The following is a 10,433-nucleotide window of genomic DNA, read 5'->3' as shown; positions in this document are numbered from 1 at the left end:
AGTACTGCATACCGGTGACACTGAACCACGCGATACCATCTGCGAACTGAGAGTGAGTTAGAGCGGCTCAAAGTTTTCGACGATCAATTTAAAGCGAGGAGCCAAAGAACAAGGGAAAAAAACTTTCTGACCCGAGCACTCAACATTGGTTGTGCAGCTAAGAGAAAGTAAGAAATGCAAAAGCTCGTGAGGGCCTCGTCCCGAAATGACGCCTGCAAAAAAACTTGTAAATGATGGAAGCAAATGACAAAATCAGACTAGATGACGACAGTAAATGACGACAGGATGTAAATGACGGCAAATAAAAAAGATCTAAATTGCTACAGGCGAAAAAAACAACAACATAGCTTTAGAGCTAGGTACAAACTACTCAGAAATGCGAAACTTCGCGAGAGTCGGAACACACGTATGTGAATCTAATAAATAGTGGCTGTGTTTGTACAGTCTTTCTTGTCCGTGTGCCGACCGCGCTGTTGTTGTCAAGATGTGAATCTACCATTAACATCAACAGCTTCCTGACCACAGTGTTCGAAGTTCGATGGAGGCAAAATTCTAGAGGCCCGTGTACTGTGCGATGCCAGTGCATGGTGTTGAAATTTCTAGAGGCCTGCAATAGGGCGCCCCTCATATCGTGAGTCGCTTTGGGATGTAAAACTCCCATAAACCAAACCAATAAACCAAAATGCTACAAAGGCGATGTCTAATCAGAAGCCTAAAAGCTCCAACAACGAAAGGCGCCAAAGGTGGGTGGAGACGAGCGAGAAAGATATCTGAAAACTAAAAAGTGCGAGGAAAATGGAAGAATCCGCAGATCTCTCACAGATGACATGGCAGAAACAATTAAAATTCATTAATAGACAAAGAGCTAGCTGCTGAATTCGCCTCAGCCAAAAAATGAAGAATGAAACGTATTGATTGCAAGCAAACAATTCGTCAAGACTCCTACTGGTGGTTGAAAAACATGAATCGATTGCGTTCGAAGAAAAACGTTTCTTTCTTACGTCGGAACCTTGAAGGGATGCTTAAGCAGGCGTGCCCAGCCTTTAGAATGAAAAAGTGACAGTAAATTTGCGGAGGTAGGGCAAGTGCGCATTACGTGCAGTCGCACCACTTATCTTCACATTGCATTGCTTAACGTGGTTGTGCTTTGTTATTCGTTGTATGTCGATCTGATTAATGCGACATATCAAGTGTATATTGTGCCATGGCACCATGGCACGGATGAAGCACAGCGGATACATGACGCAATGCTTATTACAGTCATTCTATGCAATCATATCCTGCACGGATCCCGTTCTGGCGAATATCCAGAGCTGTAGGCGTGTTGCCGTCAGTGGCGTTGTGCGTAGAAAAGCAGGGGGCACACCTGTCACCTAGATCTCGTGTCCTTGTGACGTCATCCCAACCTTCCCACCGTGGTAGGCAAGGAAGACCTGTTAACTGCGTAGTAACCTTATTCTCGATTGTAACCAGACACAAATCACATATGTCGGCCTATACCCATATACTTTACACCTTGACAGGTTGCCGAAAACCCAGTTGGCAGGTTGCAACCTCCTGGGAAGGCGAGGAGGACCAACTGCTTTTTCGTGAATATGGGTTTGAGTGCTACTGCATTGAGTACCCCTTTTGTACTTCTCGTTCTGGTTAGCTCTACGCTGTCGCCAAAGATTTTGTGTCCAAGATCAAAGTCCTTCATTCGTGGCGGGGTTAATAGGAATGGAGGGACATGTCGCCGGTAATTGTTTTTTTATGTTTAGAAGGCGGTCATTGTCTTTTGTGTGAAACAAAGTCTGGTGTAGAAAATGTATACTGGTCCACACCTGGCGGGGAACTGATACATCACTCCTGACTGGCATCCGGTAGACTGGCTAGCATGTTTTATTGTGCTTGCCCTCTGTTTCTTTCGGTTTTCTCATGGAGAATATTTTAGCGAACTTGCATGGGGCAGGAAACAAGATTACATCATACCTGGCTGCTACCTTTATGATGTTTTGTGACAGTTCGTGCAACTACAGAACGGCCCCCACCCGTTTCTTTTCCTTTGGTTTGTTTCTTATTTTGCTCTCTTTTACTTTCTGGAATAAGGCTTCGCACCAGCTTGAGATCATAAAAAGTGTGTAGCATGATGGAATGACGGTTCAACGCCATCACTCGGCTGGCCACTCACCTATATATATCATGTCGTTGTACTCACTGGTACATTCGTGCTAGTTTACGAAACAATAAAATGACAGGGAAGTCTTGCCTAAATTCCATAAAAGCGCAAAAGCAAAATTTTATGGACATTGCCGCCCGAAACCGCATGAAAAAAATTGTCTTTGGCTTAGCTAAGGTTAAGCCTGGATATCTCGAAGCGGAAAGCTCTCGCTGCTTTTCAGCCAACTCCCAAGCTACCACTTCTGGATCGCTGTTTCTGCGCCGTCCGACTGTTGCTTCTTCTCCTTGCATGGCAAGTGTGTGCGCCTGTCTATGGGCAAGCGCGCCTTATATATTCCTCCTTTCGAATGCGCACTACGCACGGCTGCGGAGAAAGGTCAAACGGTGACGAGTATGGCCGCCTCTTCTATGGCCGCCGCCGCCGCTCACGCGTTCGAAAGAACCTTCTCCTCTTTGGACGGCGACGGCGACCGCGCGGTAGCGGCGAAAGGTAAAACGTTGGCGAGGAGGAGCGGTCATACGACGGAGTAAGCGCGCGGCGGCGACGACGGCTGCGGCAGCAGTGGGCACCTGTGCTCCGCGTGACGTCACTCTAGTGTGGCTCACGCAAAGTGCGGTGTTGACGAGCTTAATGAAGCTTTTCGCTTCAAAGCACGGCACGAGCAGCGCGCGTCCACCGCTGCCGCGCGGTTGCTCACGTAGCTCCGACTTCGATGGCTCTTGCGCGCCGGCAGCGAGGTCGGCGCGCATTGTGGGCAAGAGTATCGGCCAAGCGGGGGCGCTAGGAGAGCAAACTATGCTGCGGGATGGCGGCGCCGTCAGCAATGATGGCACAAACATCGGGAGATGTTGCTCAGGCTTGACCCATGATAATAGTGCGTTCGCATTAAAAGCGTTGGTTGTCATGTCCATCCGTGTTGTGTGTGCTCTCCTACAACACCGGACATTAGAAGAGCACGATGACATTATCTTCCAGTGGCTACCAGAGCACAGTGGCATTTCGCAGCTCGATCGGCTCACGGAATGCCACTGAGAAGAGTAGACGCAGCAGGACATCTGCTAGCGCTTGACTGAAACGTGACATTGGAGCCACTGCCTTCGAAACTCGGCATACCCGTTGCACCGCCTCGATCCCTGACTTCAAATGTATCCACCGTCCGGAACCTCCTGCTGCGATGCTGTTTCGTTGTATCGCCTGTGGCTGGGAGTGGCGCTTAAAAATACCTGCTCCCACTTAATCGCAATGGCAGACTTACCGGCGTGTGAGAACAGGAGGTACATTTAGAGAACTCTGCACCTTCTTTGCGAGTGCCCTCGGTATGAGGCTGAGCGTGTGCTCCTCGCTGCAATGCTCCGCCACATGGATGCTCATCTTCTTAAAGAAGCCAAGATTCTGGGTCCTTGGACTAAGTCTTCATTGCAGATGACATCTGGGAAGGCGCTTTTAATGTTTATTTATTTAATTTTCTCACAAGGTCTGCGGCATTGCAGAGGGAAGTGAATGATTGTAACAAATACGAAACAAAAAAGAGGACTCGAAGCAGACAAGTCAATGATTTACATTTACAATGTTAGCTAATGCGGTTCAAAAATAATAAATGTCTTCAATGCTGGCAATCGATCCGGGGAGGTGGCTGCAGTCTTTGGATGTCTGGGGAACGAGCCTTAAAAGGCTCAAGGTTGAGTTCAATGTTATAAACTTTCAGTGTAGGCCATCTTTACCCTATTAGTAATGTCCTACAGACACGTAAAAATGTTATATCCCATTCCTTTCTGTTCCTTCTTTCTCTCCTTCCGCTCCACTTCAACCTACCTGTTCGTGCGTTCTTCGTTTCTCTCTTTCATGTCCTCGTTCTTTCGCACTGATTCAATTTGTTTTTATAGCAAGATTATTTCTCGAAGTCAGATGTGACGTTAGACATTGCGCCTAAAACTGTCTTCCGCACATTCGAATTGCGTAGGAGGTTAATATAAAAGTATTTCATGCATGGTAAACAAAAATGAACTGGGGCATCCATTTCTGACCAGCGAAATAAGAACTTTTCAGGGCTTGGAAAGTCACCTGCTTATCACTACAAAAGAAAAAAACGGCTGCTCTATTTCGCTGATGTCCCTCGAAAGTTGGCATGATGCGCTGACAGAATCAAATTTCTGTTCATAAATTAAATAGTGGCTTTGAATTTCAATGTTCTCACGTGTCCTGATCTGAGCTTCACAATGGCATAACTAATAATTCGCTACTGATCCCATGCAGCCTTAGGAGCAGAGGAGCGAAACTGACTAATCTCGACAAAAGTGCGAGCAAATTTAAAGATGTCCGCAAAAAATGCAAGCCGTGTTTTATTCACGTTAACTTCATCATAGCAGTGAGGTACCAGCATTAAAAGCGACGATGATATTAAGCTGACTGCTAAAGCGTGTATATTTCTTTGTTTTTGAGTAGTTTCTTCACTATTCCTTTCAATTTAAAATAGCCAGCCTATATTCAAAATCCTTATATATTTTATATGCTTCTGCGCCTCTAGAAATCTGAACCCTCACGTGAATTTTCTTGCTATACTTTTCCTGGCCTAGAAGAGCACACTCAGGAGCCGGTGTGGTGGCTCAGTGGTTTTGATGCTCGCATGCTGGTCCAAAGGTCAACGGTTCGATCAGGGCAGCAGCGGCAGTATTTCGATCGAGACAGAATCCGAAAAAACAACAGTGTGCCGTGCGATTGCAGCTCACGTATGAAACGTACGTACTGGAAATTACTTTGAAGCCCTCAACTACTGCGTTACTCATATCCCAGATATTACACCAAGAGCCTCAACGTGGCTATTTGCAATTTAGACCACAGACTCGTACACAATATGATGACCAGGCTACGGAAATTCTGAGACTACGAAACCTCCACAATAGTCCCAGTGAGGTAGGTAGTTAATAGAAGATATCATGCTACTTTATATTGAACTGCATAAACTTATGATCCTGCAAATGCCTCTAACATTTACGATCCAGTGTCTCCACGAGCAGAGCATGATTCGATGCTTACAGCCTAACCTTACGCTGAAGGGTTCTTTATCTCGCACAGTGAAACTAGTTCCACTTTTCCACAGAATTCAGTCAACGCGACAGTGTCGCTTCCTAGATCGACGATAGGCGTTCTTAAAAATACAGTTGACAGCAAAAAAGCGAGGCGAATTGTTCTTTTTTCAAAACCAGCATCTATTTTGTGTCAAAAGCTTTCTATTTAAAATGCTGCCGATAAAGCGGACGGAAAGCCTCTTAAGTGCTTCGTGGTTCCGGTTAGATCTACGCTAGACAAATGCTCGGGAAAGTGGCCTCCTTGTGAACCCAGCGAAGCCAAAGGAGGCTACTCTAACACGTGCCACCACGTAGCGATAATGCGCGAATTTCTTCTCCATGGGTACCTCTTTGTTTTGATTTTACACACTGTAGTTCGGCGAACCTAACCTTATCTGGGTTTTTCTCCTGCAGAAAAGGCTGGCCCTGCTGCGTATATATACTGGGTGCCACCATGCCTTTAGCATTCTCTCGCGCATTACTCTGTGGAGGAACACCAAAGATGCACGCTCTGGTAAGAGAACTGGCTTTCGAAAGTGTCACTTTAATTTTGCATTGAATTTGGTTGGAGTTTAAAAATTCGTAGTTGAAGATGTCTAACTACGCTCCAAAAAACGCGTCAACTGCGGCAATAATTTTTCTTGGGGCAAAATAACTGTTAGAGCCGCTTGAGTGTATTTTTGTTCGCACTGTCCTGGTACGTGTTCGCCTTAATGTGGCGTTTTGTGATGGGAATGACTGATGCCATTTTCGTCAACCCTAAAACGCCAGCTTAAGTTAAGAACAACGCAGCGAGGAAAATGGAAAGGAAAATGACAGGTGTAACGTTAAAGGCACACTGAGGTGAGCACTATTAATAATTTTTTTATAGCAAAATTCGATAGTTCGGCATGTCATGGCTTTGTTGCCACTTGGTCGGCAGCGAAAGATGCTTTTATTTCTAAGAAATTTGGATTCGAAGTTGAAAAAGTTTTTCCCGCCGCTCTGATTCAAACTTGGGATTCTCCTATGACGACACAGGACTAAGTGACGTGAAACATGACGTGCGCATGACGTACCGCAGACTCCGTGATTTCTGGTGGCCAGCAGCGCGGCCTAGCAGCAGCCGAAAAGAAAGCTACCGCCGGCCGCACGTAAAAGGCATCTATCGGCTATTGCGGCCGTAGCTACAGTCGCTTCGATTACGTTTGCACTGGCGTTTTGCCAGCGTTACGATGGATCTCGTTCTTGCAGTCGTCAACGATGTTCTCGCAAATTGACAACTTTAGAATACCGTGTACCTTGTTACCGCTAGCGGAATACCGGGAGCCCGCCTACGGTAGGAAAACAGGCGCTGATTGGTCGCGATGCTTCAGGAGCGCGCGTAACTGCCGGGCACGTGGCGCCATCTGGCGACGTCAAGGACATTTGCGCATGCATTGGCTGCGCCTCGGGGATTTGTGGCGTATCGGGTCCTAGAGTTGCTAGAACCATTGGTTCTAGCAACACTGCTTTTTCCTATGACGTCATCACGCTTGTACTTGCGAGTTTGGCCTGTGGCGGCGATACCTGTATTTTGGTTCTTGCTCGTTTCTACGTTACAAGAGCTTTTTTGTCAGTATGAGTGGCGTTTTTGTAATCAGGAGCTGGTATTCTGTCTATACAAGCCAACTTCAATTTCTCCTCAGTGTCCCTTTAAGAGATCGGAAGAGGGCGGAGTGGGTGAGGGAACAAACGGCGGGTTAATGTCATCGTAGTTGAAATCAAGAGGAAGAAATGGGCTTGGGCGGGGCATGTAATTCGAAGACAAGATAACCGCTGGTCCTTAAGGGTAACGGAGTGAATTCCAAGAGAAAGCAAACGTAGCAGGGGACGGCAGAAAGTTAGGTGGGCGGATGAGCTAAAGAAGTTTGCGGGGATACAGTGGTGGCAACTGACAAAGGACAGGATTAATTCGAGAGACATGGGAGAGGCCTTTGCCCTGCAGTGGATGTAGTCAGACTGATGACGATGATGATGATGATGATGAAAACGCCAGCCTTGGCCGTGTATCAGTGTTTCCGTATCTGTCCCAGGCAGATACGGAAACCAGCAGTAGGTACACGAAACACACCAAACAATTTTTGTACTCCGACTGGCCTATCAAATCGCCCAGCTATGTAGCCGTGGGCAGCAATCAGAGTCAATCATATACATAAAAAGCAAAACTGTGCGGCGAAAAATCAGTGTTAAGGAATGAAGCCGTCGTGGACACCCCTTGTCAGATATAATAGTTTATAATAGAAATCGAGGCACTCAAAGTGGTAAGCGAAGCCCGCGCAATCTAGGGCAAGGAATGAGGAGTAACCGCCAGTGCCAGATATTGGAAGTAAAATTACGAGCTGAATAACAGCTAAATCTAGGGCATTTTAAAGCTCTGCTGTAAAAAATTTAAAGCAGTAAATTATAAAACAGTTGTACCTCGCCAATAACATATTATGGGGCGCAAACGGGGAGGAAAGCAAACTGTATTAAAGAAAAAAAACTAAGGACAAATAAGTTACGTATTCAAACGGAACGGATAGTTCAGTCGCCGGAAGAAAATAGAGCGGGTAAGGTAACAACCATCACCAAATAACACCCTGCCTGAAAGTAAGAAGAATCCACAAAGTGTCCTCAATCGAAGGTTACGGATAGTTCTTTTGTGTAATGGAGTTCATTCTAAGATTTGTATAAAGCGTGGAGCGGGTGGCAAATTTCACCTTTGGAACTAGCGGATAAATATTCGGACATTGGGTGGTCATAGCTGAGAGCGCACAAGACTAAGTGCCATTCAGTGAGAAGGTCTTTGTTCATTATATACGTGGAGCTTACGACGTTGACATACAACAACCTTTCCTTCAGTTTTCACTAGACATCCGAAAATGGCCTCCTTTGAGGCAATATTCATCGAAAGCGTAAATTTCCTGCATCAAAATATTTCCGCAAGAAACACCAGGGCGTCTACTAATTAGCAAGCACAAAAGCTTTCAATAGTGGCTCTGAAGCGAGAGTTGTGCAGGTAAAGACGCGGCCATAATGGTGAGGAGCGGGCATCGGTGGTGAATCTCCTAAGACGGGTGGCTGGGGAAAATATTTCCATGGGTCTTAATATGCGCGCTGAGCAACCTACTGCAGCGTCGGCCCATTAAGCAAACCTTCCTATATGGTGTGCATAATGCGTGAGAATCGGTTTAACACCAAAGAGTGCCCCTTCTTAATCTGGGCGTGACTCCAGTACCTGTAAATATATCTCATTGCACATCTGATCTCTTAGAATATTATGAGGTAAATTTGATGCCGCTAAGCCAGATAAAATGTGGCAGAAACATGGTTTCTTGTTTGGTGTGCGTGTTCCTGGCATTGCGTGATGCAATGACTTTGATCAGTTTTAAACTAGTTGGCTTTCGTTCATTAATTGAGAGAAACAAATCCCCGCGTATCGTAACAACAACGCAAGAGAAAAAACAAAGGCAAGCAAGAAAAATAAACCGAAAGCATCCATTTGTCCGGATATTGAGACATTACAAACAGTGAGCATTTAGATCAAAATACTCGTTTACTTTGAAAGAGAGTTATGCACAATAAATGTGCATGACAGATATCTCTGCGATATGCACGCAGTCACCTACAATCCTCAATATACCTTTTAATTGCTGAAGAAATTTCTTCCAAAATGATTCCAATAATTATGCACGATACCTCCAGAACTCACACCTCAAAACTAAGTTACACCGCAAAGCTGAAAACTAGGCTGCGAAAGAGTTTGAGATTTTCTTTTACTTCAGTTTTATTAGCTTCTTTTTTTGCTTACAAGAAATTGCAACTAATAATTAAACCATCATTGCTGCATTCTCTCCTTAGCTATGAGCAGAGAATTGTCTCGGTGTTTCGTAGATTACGGGTGATCCTGAGTTCTCGAACTGGCAGTGCTTCCTACTTAAGAAATTGACGCTGAGTAAACGCATTAATCTGTTTCTGATAAATGTCGCACAGGTTGCACCCCTCGTCTTCCTTCTGGTCCTGACCACTGCCTTCGCTGGTGGGAAGGTTGGCTACGGTGGACTCGGTTATGGAGGCCTCGGGTACGGAGGTCTTGGCTATGGAGGCCTGGGATATGGAGGCCTTGGATACGGAGGCCTAGGATACGGAGGGCTTGGCGGCTTCGGCGGCGTTGGTGGCTTGGGCGGCGCTGGCGGCGCTGGCGGCTTGGGCGGCGCTGGTATCGGCAGTAGTGTCGCACTTCTCTCAGGCGGACCTGGATTTGCGAAGGCTGTGGCTGGACCTGCCTTCGTAGTGAGGACGGTGCATCACGTGAACAAGGTCAGCGGTGGAGGAGCACTCCTTGCCCACTCCGGCCTCGGCGGAGGACTAGGGCTCGGCGCCGGATACGGGGGCGGACTGGGCTATGGCGGCGGTCTGGGTTACGGCGGCGGTCTAGGCTACGGGGGCGGCTACGGTGGGTACGGCGGTTATGGCTACAAAGGTTGATCGCTGAAAAGGCAGCTGCACCAACGGCAGGCAAGCCTTGTAACTCACAACATCTGAAGTATGCGATATCATACCAGCGAAGTATTAGAAAACCCATGTTGGATTTCGTCATGAAACTGTAGCGACTGCTTGATGTAGTCCACGAAGCCGACGTTCCTGGAAGTTCTCAAGATCATGAGAGGTCATGGCCATTACAGCATTGGTATACTATTTGTCTGCCGTCACTAGGAGCGAAAAAAAAACCGGGTTGCCACAGTTCTCGCGGGACAGCGATGGCAAGAGCTCAGGCGTCGGGCCCGCTTCGTCTCGCACATTATTCCACGCCTGCCAGTGCTAAATGAAATAAAGTTGTTTTATCACGCTTATCTTCATTGTACTCTACTTTATGTTAAAGCCGTACAGTTCAAAACTCGCACTCCATGGCGCAGTAGTAGCGCTTGGCTTTACAAAGGTACATTACCTTTAATGAATGCTTCAAAACATGATCGGACGTTGAAAGTATGTTGGTGTTTTTAGGGGGAATATGGTGTGATGTTTCTGATGGCTTGCAGGAAAGGACACACTATGATACATTGAAAAACAATGTATATATCAGCATGCATATGCACTTATACAAAACAAGCTGAGCTGGAGATCATGGTTAGTAACCGGCAATTTCTCTTCGGGCAAAACAATCTTCTTTGAGGTAGTCTTTAATATTACGCGTTGTCTCGGTGAAA

The 10,433-nt window shown here is 46.4% G+C and overlaps 1 protein-coding gene across 1 annotated transcript; it reads left to right on the top strand.

The window, feature by feature from the left end:
* The first annotated feature begins 5,722 nt into the window (after positions 1-5,722).
* LOC149361256 (uncharacterized) lies at positions 5,723-9,714 on the top strand. The gene is made up of 2 exons (XM_089569485.1): positions 5,723-5,740; positions 9,220-9,714. Exons 1-2 carry the CDS (start codon positions 5,729-5,731, stop codon positions 9,712-9,714), a joined length of 507 nt encoding a protein of 168 aa, XP_089425611.1. The 5' UTR covers positions 5,723-5,728.
* The last annotated feature ends 719 nt before the right edge of the window (positions 9,715-10,433 follow it).

This window comes from Amblyomma mixtum, chromosome 2 (assembly GCF_055824585.1).
Source record: "Amblyomma mixtum isolate Tamu chromosome 2, ASM5582458v1, whole genome shotgun sequence".
In the NCBI taxonomy this organism is placed as follows: Eukaryota; Metazoa; Arthropoda; class Arachnida; order Ixodida; family Ixodidae; genus Amblyomma; species Amblyomma mixtum.
Note: the sequence above shows the minus strand (reverse complement) of the source record. Positions and strands in the feature narration are given on the sequence as shown.